Here is a 14956-nt window from a genome sequence, read left to right on the forward strand (position 1 = left end):
TATATATATATATATATATATATATATATATATATATATATATATATGGTACCATATATGTACCCAACCATAGAGTATTATGTACTTTAAGGTACTGAAAATGCCAACTATTCATTAACTCTGGAAGATTCACTGTAACAGGCTAGAGTTAAGCCACCCTTGCACATCCAGACTGTCAAGGTTGGGAGGTATGCCCATCTGTCTTCTGTTCAAGGGAGGCCAGAGTCCAGATCAAGTGTGAACAAGGAAAAATTAAGGAGGGTTGGAAGAGATCAGACATACTACTGCTCAAACCCCATGAAAAGGGATCCTAGGAACTTCTGACTTTGATCTTGATATCAACCTCTGTTATGACCCAGTTGTAGCTTTATAATTACTTCACAGGACGTATTTGTAGAACCTATATTTGATTACATGCCACTATGGGGGGGGGGGAGGAAAAAGTTTGAAACTTAAGAGATTGTGGAACTTAATGTTGCAAACTAAAAGTAAATAAAAAGACATCAATTATTAAAAAAAGAAAAATTTAAAAAATAATTACTTCACAGGATATCAAATTTCCACCTTGGCAACTATCTTTCCCAGTCTTCCATTGCCATTCATTGCCCTGGTCTTATGTCATAACTTTTGGTTCTTTTACATACTGCGGATGTCCTGTCAAGATGATTGTGGACACAGGTGGTAGACTACCTGAAGTTCATACCAGAATGAATAATGATTCATACATCCAATGAGAAACTGTAGCAAGTGACTTCTTCTACCCAAGAATGACACAAAATCAATCAGAAACCTGTGGCCAACAGAAATGAGACTCCTCCAACAAGACCAACACAGGTGGTGGGTATCTTTCTAGTATGGTCAGAGTCATGACATGTGTAGCCTACTGGGCTCTGCATCTGGAGGTAGAGAGGTGAACTCTAAGAAAGTTGAAGAGTGATCAGGGGCTTTTGAAGCCAGAGGGGAGTAGCAGCAAGCAGTGACCAAGTGAGGTCCTTCAATGTTCAGATCAGGAAACCCTGGACCCATGAGCTCTGAGGTCCCTAACATTTTGTCCTAAGATGCTAAGAGAGGGCCCTGAAAACACAGCTTCCTGAACCTCAAAGATCCAGGGGAGCTTAATCTCCAGATGTGGTGTTCAGTACAAGAACCTAAGTGATCCAAGGGGAGACCATTCACCAAAAGGGCAGCAGGGGGTAGATCTTGCTCATGAAACAAAACCCCAATTCAAGAACTAAAACTAGAGTTGAGTAAATCAAAGACATCACTAACCAGTATCAAAAATTATTTTAATTGAAGAGGTTGTAAAAAAGGAGAGGCAAGTAACTGTAACAACTGCAAATAGAGGATTTTTAAAAAATTGATTTTCAAAAGAACTATGTGTAACACCTAGAATAAATCAAGCAAGAGGAAAAAAGGAAATAAAGACTCTATAGGAAAGAAGTGGAAGAAGAATAAATAGCTTGAAAGGAAAAGTGCAAACCTTAAGCAAAAAATGGATCCTCTGAAGACCAAAACAACTTTCTACTGACACCAATCAAAAATTAATGACTCCATAAGATAGCAAGAAATAATAGAACAAAATCAAAAGAAGTGAGGCAAAAGAGGGATGATGAGATAGTGTGATGTGTGGTGAGCGAGAAGCCATCTTCCACCCTTCCTGACTCCTTTGACAGTCTAGTGAAGTCAATGAATCCCCTCTCAAGATAATGTGTTCAAATGCATAAATACAATTGATAGGTTATAAAGGGTGACCACAACATATCTCTCCCCTTTATTGAACATTTGGTTCTTTAGATTTGTAGTAACTGAGTCACACTGTCTCCATCTTGTGACTCAATTCTGGAGCTGGTTCAATTCTCTTTTTATTCAATTATGGGTCTAGTCCAATTTCAGTCTTATGAGAAAACTTTATTCAATTGTGGGACTTTGGAAAAAAAATTGTTTGAACCTAGACCTGAGTGGATAAGAAGCTTGATCACCTCTCCCTACTGCTTAGAGTCCCTTCACTAAGGACTTAGGTTATGCTGACCAGCAACTCAGTCAGACCTAAAGACTGATAAAAGGAATTTTCTTAGAATTATATATCTCAAGCAACCCATCTGTCTTATATGAAAACTGGCCCTGTGCTGGTTAATCAGTTTTTGTTTCCATGTTGCTTTGACTGAATACAGTCACTTGGGGTGAGTGGAACTCCTCTTTTTCTGATTTCTCCCATCTTGGAAAGTCCCTAATCTTTTCTCCAATTAGAAATAAGATTATCTAATTTTGTATCCTAGTTAATTGGTTTTTTTAATTAATTGGTTTTATTTGATCAATTATTTTTTAATGCATTAACATTTTTCTCCCCCTGTATTTGGGTTCTAGTGTCAAAGCTGAGGAAGGCCTGGTCCTGCATTGTTTAGTAAATTTATACACTTGGAAGCTCAAACCTTTGTTTTCTCAATCATCTCATCTTTGATCTGCCACAATGGGAAGGTAGAGATTCAGCTTAACTGTTAATAGATATTAGATATTGCCACTGCTGTAGATAAACTTTTTGATATATAATGGTAGTTGAAAAAGAACTTGATTTAAATATACACTGTTAATGTATGTAATTTTTTTTGAAGGGGGAAGGCAAGGCAATTGAGGTTAAGTGACTTGCCCAAGGTCACACTGCTAGTTAAGTGTCAAGTGTCCAAGGTTGGATTTGAACTCAGGTCCTCCTGACTCCAGGACCCGTGTTCTATTCACTGCACCACCTAGCTGCCCCCATATATGTATATAAAGAAGCACAACTTTCATATCAGATCTGAACAGTTTTTGAGAGAAAATTATTTGTGCTGTAAAACTGATGCCTTGCTTGTATAGGAACAGCATAATGTTATATAAAAAGAAAAGGATCATTTGTTAAAAACAAGAGAAATATGAATGTAAAGAAATAATTTCAAGGGTACCAGAGAGTTGAAGGACCCATTTAAAAATGTGTTTTAAATTTTATTTTCTCAATTAAATATAAGCAAAAAATTTTAATATTCATTTTTTAAAAGAGATTTTGAGGCCCTCCCTCCCTTCTCTCCTTGAGAAGGCAAATTTGATATTGATTATACATGTGCAGTTATGCAAAACATTTCCATATTAGCCATGTTGCAAAAGAAATCACAGACAAAAAAACACACAACCAAGAATAATAAAGTAAAAAAGTCTGCTTCAATATGCATCTCAATTCCATCGGTTCTTTCTGTGGAGGTGGATAGCATTTTTCATCTTAAGCCTTTTGGAACTGGACGACCCTTGTTTAAGCCTTTTAAGGCAGGCATTGGGTAAATTCTTGTTGAGTTGAATTGGATTTCTATCATCCCTGGCACATCTTATCATGCCTGTGTTGAGCTTTTCCTTGGTCTGAATGATGTTATTTGTAGCCTAATTGTTTGGGATTTACTTCAATTATATTTAATCCAAGAAATAATTTATCAAGTACCTACTATGTATAAAGTACTGTGCCAGACACCAGCACTACAAAAACCAAAAGTCAATAATTCTTGGCCTCAGGAAGTTTACATTTTCCTGAGTTCAAGACATTTTTCCTCCTTGTTCTTCTATGACTTGATATCTTTCTGATTTGCCTGGGGAGACCTTCAGTCAATTAATATGTGTGGTGCTTCCTGAGGCTATAACCTCCTTATCTTAACTCCCTACCCTCAGCACTGAAATGTCCTCTTCCTCCCCCTTAGTATACAATGTGGCAACAAATACTTGTGGCCTTGTTGCGCTCTGCTCTGTAGAGTCCCGTGCTTTCTCCAAAGTATAGATTAACAATACCATGATGGAGCATTGGACTGAGATCCAGAAGACCTAAGACAGAATCTTGCCTCTCCCACTTTCTGCCTATGTGACCTGTGTGTCACTTAATTTCTCTGGGCCTTAGTTTTCTAATCTGCAAAATGAAGACTTCAGACTACCTGGTATCCAAGGACTTTCCAGCTCTAAATCTGGAATCCTATGACCTCGTACAAGAAGCCTTTCCTGGTCTCCCCAGTTCTGAGTGCATCTTCACCTCTACCTTTCCCAAATTATTTTGTATTTGCTCTATCTGCTTATAGTTTGCTGTGTGTGTGTGTGTGTGTGTTTTCCCACAGTAGAATGTAAACTCCTTGAAAGGAGGGACAGTTTCATTTAGGTCTTTTTATCACCAACACCAAAAATTATCCCCAGCACATAGTAGACACTCAATGAATGCTTGTTGGATGGAATTAAATGTCTTGCCAAACTTAGAATTTTGACTTTTTTTTTTCATCCTTAGTAGCCTCACTGAATCATTTACAGACAAGTTAGATTACATTTGGGAACAGATGCATACCTGGGCTAGACCTTGGTTTTAAATAACCAGACACCCAAAGTATTATTGAATTTCTAAGAGAACTCTCATGTCTCATCTGAGTTACACATCTCAGGACAGGAAAGTGTCTCTTGATTGGTTTGCTTGAGCAAACTTCCTAAGGAATGTGTGTTTCACCGTTTTCCTAGGGATGCTTTGTATGTGAGCCTGTGGTTTATATAGGTTTTAATCCTTTAGACTAAAATGCCCTTAGAATTATTATTACCAATTGTTCCATACTTTAATAGGTTAAATAAATTCTTGTTTTGCAGTATGACATAGAAGCAACTTAGATGGGTAAGGCAACTTTTCTAAGAGCGTATTTAAAAATAAAATTTCCAACATTTAGACTTCAAAATGTAAATAGTGTTTCCATGAGGAACCTGAATGTACTTGATTCAAAGGGGACCAAACTAAATACCAAAAAAAAAAATACCAACCCCAAAACTTAGCCCCACCCCAAACCAAAATATGGAATAAAAACAGAATTGAAATAGGGAAACTATTTTTTAAAGCAGAACCATGTATTTCTCTTTATCATCTCGGAGGAAGTTCATATGTATAGTTCATATAAGTTCATACGGAAAGTAAATCACTGTGAAAGAAATTTAAAATCATTACTGCATCAGCTCATGTTCTAACGAAGGATATTTTGTCTTTGATTCTGATTTGAGTTGTCCAAGAAGAGACAGGAACAGAGGAGCACTTCTTTGGATACAAGTAATTATTGAGTAAATTTGACCTAACTGCCCAAGCAAGAAAAAGCAGAAGAATTCCTCTTCTCCAGACTATGGTATGTATTTGGTTGGAAGAACCACAGAGTTTGTCTATCAATACATATATTTTAGGGGTTGAAAAGCAATGATAAACTGGGGCCAGAATGAACAAGAGGAAGAAGAAGGCTGGATTTATCTTTGGGAAGTTGCACTGTTGTGTAACCTCAACCTTCAGCCTGAAACAAAAGCCTATTAAAAATATTCCTTTTCTTTTTATTTAGCATACCAAGTTGACGCCTTCTGTTTTTATCTCACACTCATTTCTGAATATGTCCCTTTCCCTTCCTGTACCCAACAAGTCACTGTAGCCAAGACTGAAAAAGAGAGGAAAAAAACAATTCAGCAAAACCAGCTGATATATTGACAGTATCTGAAAGTGTATGAAATTTTTCACACCCATAGTCCCCAACCATGGAGGGAGAGAGGTACTTTCTCCAGGGTTAAATTTGGTGATTATAATCAACACTCAGTTTCATTGTATTTTCCTTCTTTGCTATGTCTTTTCTATGCGGCCTGTTCTCCAGTCTCTTTCAGTTATAGACTTGTAACTGAAAGTTTCACCACTGTGACCCCAGGCTCTGATTGGTGAAGATTTACCTTATTTGCCCTTCCTGTTGCTCAGTCACATCTGATTCTTTGTGACTCCATTGCTGTCTTCTTGGCAAAGATATTGGAGTGGTTTGCCATTTCCTTCTCTAATGGATTAAGGCAGAGATTATATGACTTGTCCAAGGTTACACACCTAGATCATGAACTGGGGCAAACAGTTAAGTGACTTTCTCAGGGTCACACAGCTAGTAAGCGTCTGAGGCCAGATTTGAACTTAGGAAGAGTATCTATCCATTGGATCACCCAACTGTACTACACGATTATCGAAGGTGACTTTTACTTTGAGTACAAATGCTCCAGTGGTTGCTTCCAGGAAAAATCCCAGACAGGACACATTTGGTGGGAGGAGGTAGTTTATTTTACACATAATACCTCACATTCTTTCTCTAGAGATCAAAAAAAAATTTTTTTTAATAAAGCAATCGGGGTTAAGTAACTTGCTCAAGGTTACACAGCCAGGTGTTTCTGGGTGGGTACTAAGTGTCTGAGCCCAGATTCGATCCCAGGTCATCCTGACTCTGGGACCGGTGCTCTTACTCACTGTGCTACCTGGCTGCCCCCCCCCATTTTTGTTTAATTTGGTACCTATTAAGCTCAAATTTCAGTACCCTTGCTGAGAAAGGGCTCCCAAGGATCTCCTACCACAGAAGTGGATCCTTAACTTGAATGAGCCTCCTCAGGAATTTTGGAACTTTAAAAGAGACTGCTTTTCCACTTCATAGTAAGAACACTGTATTTAAACATGTTGTTGTTCAGTCATTTCAGACTTTTTGTGAACCCATCTGGGTTTTTCTTTGACAAAGATACTGGACTGGTTTTCCATGTCCTTCTCCAGTTCAATTTATAGATGAGAAACTAAGGCAAACAGGTTAAGTGATTTGCCCAGGGTCACACAGCTGACAAGTGTCTCAGGCTGGATTTGAACTCAAGGTCTTCCTGACTTCAGGCCTGGTGCTCTATCTACTGTGCCAGGTAGCTGCCCATTTAAACGTGGACTTGGTATAAAAATACTTAGTCCCAGTCCCCTGGCCCATCTTCCTAGGACTTAGCTTTTGTGTCACCAATATTGCCACTGGAAAATCAGTTGTGCCCTGAGGCATACCTTCAGAATCAGTTGGAATGTCCATACACCTGACTCATTCTTCCTGTAAAAAATGCCATCCCAGTTCTCTCCACCTATTAGAACCCTTACCTGGCATTAAAGGCCCAACTCACTCTCTCAACATGTCAACTTTTTGTTTACTCACTACTCATCCTAGGGAAAATAAGAAGCACACTCATGCTCCTTCTAACTCCCTGCCTCCCAAAACTTTACATACAATGAAAATTTCATTCTGGAAAATTCATGGGTTCTCTCCAACCACTATCTCCCAAAAGAACAGCAGCATAGAAAGGAGAGGCAAGGTGAGTCCTTCCCCCCTTCCACTTCCCCCTCATACTTCATATAATCCTCCACCGGTAATACCAGCAGCACAAAAGCATTTTCATTTCTGGGACAATCTCCACCTTCCCTTGGCATACCTACTTCCAAAGTCATCTTGGCAATACCTAAAGGCAGGACTGGAAATCAAATAGTTTATAGAGTTACAGAGACATATCAGTGGAGCTAGACAGCTGATCTCAGATTCAGGAACACCAGTCTGGTTTCTGACACATTACTGGTTGAATGACCTTGGACAAGACATAACTTCTCAGTCTTCTAAGATAAAAAAAAAAAAAATGCAGAGTGGTGACTGATATGCATGGGACGGCGGGGGTTGGGAAGTTTCCCTAGAAGGGAGTTCCCTGCACCTGTGAAATCAGAAGTCATCCTTTCCCCTAATCTGCACTTCCTCCACCCCCAAATCAATCTGAAAAGTACGCTAAGACGATTTATTCATTCATTTGTCTGTTTATTTATTAGCTGGAGGACGGTGTGGGTGTATCTCTGCGGTACACTAAAGGCAGAGGATAGGGACTGGACCAGAGATTTCTTTGGTGGGAGGAGACCAGTTGAAATGAACACGACTGAAGTTGATAAAAGAGGAACTAACATCTCTTGGAGACACGGTGTAATAAGGCTCAAGACACAAAAGTGGCCCCCCCACCCCCAAATTAAAATGAAAACATCTTCCCAGCACTCCACCCCATTCTTGCGCAAGGTTAGCACCGAAATTAGATTATGAAATAAATCAAAAAGAATCCGCCCCAAAGCCTTCCACCTCCCCAAAGTGGTTCGTCCCTTTTGATTTTTTTTTTCCATTGGGAACTGGGACTACAAACCCTTCAAATACACTGGGGTGGGGGGGGGGGGGGGATGAGGAGGAGGTGTGTTTAAGCTCCAACGCTTTTAGCAGGAGAGACTGCCTGAATTCCGAGTCGCCGGCGAAAGTCGATTCCGATTCCGCACAAACTGGTTTTCTCTATTGGCTAATGTGGCGAAGTTCTTCAGATGCCCTTTGAGGCTGTACAGCCAACCCCAACGCACAGGCTAAGCAATGTTTCCATCAGGAAAACTTGGCACCTTACTAAGTAACTAAGTACCGCCACTTCTGGCCAAACTTTTCAGGCTACTAGAAACACAGAGCTTGGCATAAAAAAAGGGCCGGGTTGGGAGAATGGGACAGCATAAGGAGCCCCTTGGGAAGGAGAGCTCAGTTTTTCCTCAGAAAGAAACCCGTTTCTTGGCATTCTCCCAAAGCAACAAAAGCTAGAAATAAACTTTGTGCCACTGGTTGCAGCCTGGCCCGGAGGCGCGGAGCCGGGCGCGCGCCAAGTGGAGCTCGGAAGGCGAAGGGTTGGAGCAGCCCGCTGTCCTCCCCCAACCCCGGAGCCTTCCGTCACATGGGAGAGGGACCAAGAGCCACTCCTGCGGCATAGGTCGGCCACCTTACGCCCCGGGCCAGAAGCAGAAAATCTGCTGCTCTCTTTCTTCCAGGCCTGGGCTTCTCATTTCTCCCACCTCACGCAGCCCCCTCAGCCCGACCCCGGGCACGGTGCTCTCACCTGCTCGGGTCACTGAAGCGGAGAAAGTTAGCAGCAGCAGCGCCTGCTGCGGCCACAGATGGAACCGCCCGGAGCAGCCAAAGCGATTCATTGCTGTGTTTGGGTTGGTTCCTCTTTGCCTCCGCTTTGTATGTCTCCGGTGCCTCCCTCTGTGGCAACAGTTTGAGGAGTTCCCTTTCAGCTCCTCCCTGGCTCTCTTCTGTTAATTAACCCTCTCTCTCTAAGGGGAGGGATCCTGACGTGGCCCCTAAAACAGACCACTCCCTGACCTGGCCAGCGTCTTAGAAGGGCACATTGATTTCTGACCTCCTTGACCTGACCCAGATGTGGACGGGGAGTTGAGAAGGAAGTTCCCCACTGCACCACTGTGGTTTTGCAGATGCTTTGTTCCGAGGATCATGGGGGGAGGAGGAGACAAAGGGAACTCGAGATTTCAGTCAATCGACAAGCATTTATTACGTTCCTGGACACTAAATCCAAACCCTAGGGTGTCCCACTGCCCCGAGGAAACGGGCAAAGGGTAGAGGGAGAGGGAAATACAAGGGACGCTGAGAAATCATTGATTTGCTGCCCCACAGGATTATTCCTAAATCTTTTAGCATAAGTATCTTGTCCTACTCCTGTTTTTAAAACTTTCTGAAAAGCATCATAATAATAGCTAACATCTATACTGGGCTGTGCTCAGCACTTTACAATTTTGTAAAATCCTCACAACAACCCTGGGAGTTAGGTGCCATTATTACCCTCATTCTACAGATAAGGAAACTGCGGCAAACAGGTTAAATGACTTGCCCAGGATTGCAAAGTTAATAAATGTCTGAAGCAGAATCTGAACTCTACTTAGCTGTATAAGTGAGCTCTACCCCCTAAATTTATTCTATAATTTAACACTTCACTGCTATGGTGTCTAATCCGAATCTAGCTTCCCTAGTTATGTTTTTATGAGAAAAGTATATATGTGTACATACATATATATTAGCATTCATATAGTACTTTACATATATTATATCTCATTCAATCCTCACAACAAACCTGTGAGGTAAGTGCTATTATTATAGCAAATGAGAAATTTTTCAAATGAGAAAACAGAGACTGAGAGAGGCTAAGTGATTTTCCTGGGGTTACATAGAGATTATAATTGACTGAGGCAAGATTTGAACTCAGGTCTTTCTGAACTCAGGTCTTTCTGACACCAAGTTCAGCACCTCTCTCCACTGGGCTGGCTCTCTCTCTCTCTCTCTCTCTCTCTCTCTCTCTCTCTCTCTCTCTCTCTATATATATATATATATATATATATATATATATATATATACACACACACACATATATATACACATATATATACACACATATGTATATATTTATACACACAGATATAAGCATATGTGTGTGTCTGTGTATACACATATATGTACATGTATATTTCCCCTTTTGCAGAACTAGATTCAAATTTTTGCTCTTAATAGATACTATTAGTATGATCCTGGTCAAGCCCCTGACCTCTTAGTTCTCTAGTTCAACTCTGAGACTATAAATTGGAGAGAAAGTGCAGACCTGTGTTGGCAGAGGGAGATTCCTTCTCTGGAAAATGTCTATATTAATGAAATCATGGATCCAGTCCCAGTCCCTCTCCCTTTTCTCACAATGACTGAAGTCCTCATTAGAGCATTTGTAGATGTCCTCATTAGATCCTTTATAAAGGATTATGGCTTTACAGCTGGAAGTATCAAAGGATTAAAAATCACAGCAGCAAAGAGTGTTGTTATAGATTAAATTAAGGGAAGCTTATGGGTGCCTCTTTTTTAGAAAATGCCTTAGAGGTCATCGAAACTCCCTCACTTTATAGGAACAGGTTTGCCCCATCCAGTAAGTCAATACACATTTTTTAAGCATTTCTTAAGTACCTACTATGTTCCAGACATTGTGCTAAGCACTGATAATACACAGAAAAGCAAAAGATAGTTCCCAACTCTTGAGGAGCTCATAGTCTAATGGAAGTAACAGAAACAAAATTTGACCTTGGATCCTCTGACCTCAAAACCAGTACTCTTATCACTGTATCTAGGACATCTAGGGCATCTAGGGGTCCAAGCTGCATTCCTGAGCAGGGTCATGCCTTGGGAGAAGTGTTTCTTGCTCAGCCTCTACCTTCTTTCTTAGGCCCCCCACTTCTTTCCATCTCCCCCCACCCACCTCACAGCTCTCTCTTCTCTCCTCCTTAACCTAGGAGCCCACTAATCTTCTGTTTTGCATTCTCTTTGGGCTGGGAGGAAAGTGATTTCATCTACTCATTCACCTAAATTCTAGGTATGTAATCTAATTTTTAAAAGACATTGGAGAAACAAAAATAATGCTTAACACAAAGTAATAAATTCCCAGCATAACTCTTGGGAAAAATTTCAGACCAAGTATGTACTTCCATAATGAAAGTGGGAGGACTTTCTCTTACTGAAGTCAGGAGTTTGAGGGTGGGGTGTGAGTGGTGAAAGAAAAAAGGAATGGGGAACATTACAGTAATCCTGTCCTGAATACTCCCAACAACAAGAAACTAAGGGGATTACCTTGGTCACCCTGTTTTAAGCCCTGCTCTCACCTGCCTATACTGACCACTACTTTTATATCCAGCTTCTCTGATCCAGAGGCAGAGATAGCAGCTGCATTCTATAAACCAGGAAATGGTGGTGATTGGAGGGAAAAAATTAAGGTAAAGCCATCCACAGTGGTGTATGATTAAGAAGACCCTGGAAAGAAGGTGGGTCTGGGTCTAATCTAGGAGCTACTTAAGCAGGGAGGTTGCTGAGACAGTTACATCCTGACTGGGTTGCTTTTGAACATTCAAGGAAAAGTTGATAATAATCATAAACTTTTCACCTTGTTAACACATTGTCATCCTATAAAGGAAAGTAAACAGTATTTCTGATAAAGTGTCCTACCCTCCCATCTGAACCCATCAAATATGCAGATGGAGACATTCTTGTGTTTCATAAAACAAGAATTACATTTTAAACATTCTCTCTGAGCATTGCCCCCAACTGGCTGTCCTTTAGGGGTGGCTACATACCTGAATAGGAGGTAAGCATCCATCTTCCATAACTGTGCCTTTCCACAGGCTATCCTGGAAAGCTAGCCTATACCTGGAATGATTGCCTTTCACACCCAGGTTTTCTTCAAAACTCTGCTCATACTCCACCTTATACATGAGCCTTTTCTAATCCCCTACCCCCATCCCACTATTAGTGTTTTGCTTATTTTGTATGAAGTCATGTATACTTATTTTGTATGCATTTTTAAGTGTACGTATTATACATTAGCTGTACCTACAGATTGTCAACTCCTTGAGGACTAGAATCAGTTTTGTCTTTGAATCCTCAGATTGGCACATGGTAGATTCTTAACAAATGCTTGTGGATTGATTAATCTCTTAAGGTCCTACCTGAAAAGACTAGACTGCAAAGACTACTTTCTCCAGACTTCTTTCCTACAGCACAATGAGAACACTAAATAAGAAATAAATTGGAAACCACCATTTTTAAAATAGCTAACACTTTCTGTAGTCAACAGCTATCTACCAATACGTGACTGCCTTGAGAGCTTTTCCTTTAGATTATAAAATTAACTTGCGTAGTGTAGGGTGAGCCGAACAAGTGTGATAATTATACAATGGTAACCATAAATCTTGAGCTAAAGAAGGTCCATAAATAAGGAAGCAGGTCTAGCCCTTTGAAGACACAGTATCAAAAGTTTAGAGCCAAAAGGCCATCTACTACAAGATCTGTCCTTTTAAAGATCAGGAAACTGGGTCCCAGAGAAATGGTAACCAAAGTCACAAAGTTGACTGAGGCAGGATAGGACCCCAGGTCCTCTGACATAAACAATTTGGACCAACGAAAACTTGAGCAGGACACCCTTCTGCAACATCCCTGACAAAGGGAATATCTGCAGTAATATGTCCTGAGTTCCTCCATTCCACTTTGGGACAGCTAGGAAATAGTTCCTTATAAAGAACTAAAATCTGCCTTTCTTTTTTTTGGAGGGGGGAGGTGAGGCTATTGGAGTTAAGTAACTTGCCCAAGGTCACACAGCTAGTAAGTGTCAAGTTGTCTTGAGGCCAGATTTGAACTCAGGTCCTTCTGACTCCAGGGTCAGTGCTCTATTCACTGCACCACCTAGCTACCTAAAATCTGCCTTTCTACAGCTTCTACTATATTACTCCTAATTATGCTCTTTGGGTTCAAGAACAAGTTTAAACCACCTAATGACAGCTCTCCAAATAGATGAGCAGTCATTATATCTCCATTGTCTTCCTTTGTCCAGACTTAATAGCCCCTATGCCTTGGCCCAATTCCTGCATGGCATGGTTTCCAGTCTTCTAGATAATATGGTCACCCTCCTCTGGACCCAATGCTTATAATGGGGAAGATGCAGGGAACAAAGTTGGAAAAGAAAATACCATATGGGAGGTGTATGTGGTTACCTGAAGGGTACATTGAAAAAGGTCAGAAGAGGTGGAGGTTAAGGTGCCTTTGAGGTTTCTGGAATTTCTTTGCGACCCCCTCATTGATCCCTTGGTCAAGTCACATAACTTTGGTCTTCAAATTCCCCATCTGTAAAATGAGGAGTTTGGACTTGACAGTTCCTAATGGGCCCTTCCTGATCCTGACTCCTTTATTTAAAGGTCTGTGGTCTTCTTCTGCGTTATATTAAAGAACAGTTTAATGAGAAGCACTAGAATAAAACAATTAGAGAACAGATGTTCAAAATTCTACTTCTTTTACTCTCTCTTAGAGATGTTACTATTCTTTAATCTGTATCAGGAAACTAAACAATAAGCCTAAGAACTTTAACCTTCCAAGAAGACAAAACAGAAATATATTATAAGCCCTTAACAAAGGTTGGTTTCTTTTTTTCAACAGAAGGAGATTGGGAGGTAAGAACTTTGGATACTAATTTCTCCTGTTAGAAACTAACACCAAAAAAAAAATACTCATAGCATTTTATTCTAGAAGAACCAAAACAAAAATCTGAATAGCTTTCAGAATATCTCTCTGGAAAGGATTGGACACATTTTTATGATGCCAGAAAACTCATTAGATCAGTAGAGATGGAGCTTCGCAATGGTCCATCGTACTATGAAATCCAAATCAGGTTAGCCTATAAATCTTTTTTTTCTCTCATCTGCTTAAAAAACAAAACAAAACAAAATGGTAATTCCTTATTACCTGCTCTCTAGTCCAGTTTTCAAAGGCCTTCATTATCTAATTCCATCTATACAAACTTTTTTCCCTTCCCTTTTCTTTTTTTTTTTTTTTGTTTTGTTTTTGCTTTTTGGAGGGCAGTTGGGGTTAAGTGACTTGCCCAAGGTTACACGGCTAGTTTTTGTATTAAGTGTCTGAGGTTGGATTTGAACTCAGGTCCTCCTGACTCCAGGGAGGGTGCTGTACTCACTGTGCCACCTAGCCCCCTCCCATCACTTTTCAAGAGGACACTGCTCCATTCACTATCCTCTGGGGAACACCTTGACCATTCCTACAGTCATCCCATTCTCTCAGCGCTCCCCACTCCTCTTTACCTATCCATATCATACTTCAAGACTCAGCTCAAGTCCCTACCCAGCCTCTCTTATATACATTGATCTTTGCCTTTTGTGTGCTCATAGAGTCATGGAACTGAAGAATCACAGAATGTTTGAGCTGGAAGAGATTGTGGCTTTCTCCCAAGGTTCTGTCCTGGACCTTCTTCTCTCTCTACATCCTCTTCCTTGGTGATCTCATCTGCCCTTCTACATCACAGATAATTGAATGTACGTTGACATTCTGCTCTAACTCTATCTGTTTACTTTGCATCATTGTTCTTCAGGTATCAGGAACATCATAATATAATATAAAATGATAAAAGAGGCCAGGTTTGATTCAGACTGGTCTAGTAGCTCATGTTGAGATAGGAATGAAATGAGACACTTGTAACCTGTTAACACAATGAGTTTTAGTGCTTGTAACCTGTTAACACAAGGAGTTTTACTTAGCCATAATAGGGAAAGGCTATTCAGAGCGAATAGAAGATAGTCAGCAAGGACACGGTATTGATTCAGGTGGGTGAAGCTTCCCTGACTGTATTGTTCATGATGGTCTGTGGTCTGAGCCTGAGAGAGGAGCCAGGTTATTACCATGCCCTTGTACTTAGGGCACCAGGAAGCTATATCAATGTCCTGGGCCTTTGGTTCCCTGTCGTT

General features: G+C 40.5%; 1 protein-coding gene across 1 annotated transcript in view; it reads right to left on the minus strand.

The window, feature by feature from the left end:
• PLBD1 (phospholipase B domain containing 1) overlaps positions 1-9085 on the minus strand; it is an 80028-nt gene extending 70943 nt beyond the window's left edge. The window contains exon 1 of the mRNA XM_069101555.1: positions 8728-9085. Within this exon, the coding sequence (XP_068957656.1) occupies positions 8728-8818 (91 nt within the window). The 5' untranslated portion in view covers positions 8819-9085. The remainder of the gene's footprint in view (positions 1-8727) is intronic.
• Positions 9086-14956: the final 5871 nt, after the last annotated feature.

Source organism: Petaurus breviceps, unplaced genomic scaffold (genome assembly GCF_028583685.1).
Source record: "Petaurus breviceps papuanus isolate PSGF00001 unplaced genomic scaffold, PetGlider_PUasm1.0 470, whole genome shotgun sequence".
Taxonomy (NCBI): Eukaryota; Metazoa; Chordata; class Mammalia; order Diprotodontia; family Petauridae; genus Petaurus; species Petaurus breviceps.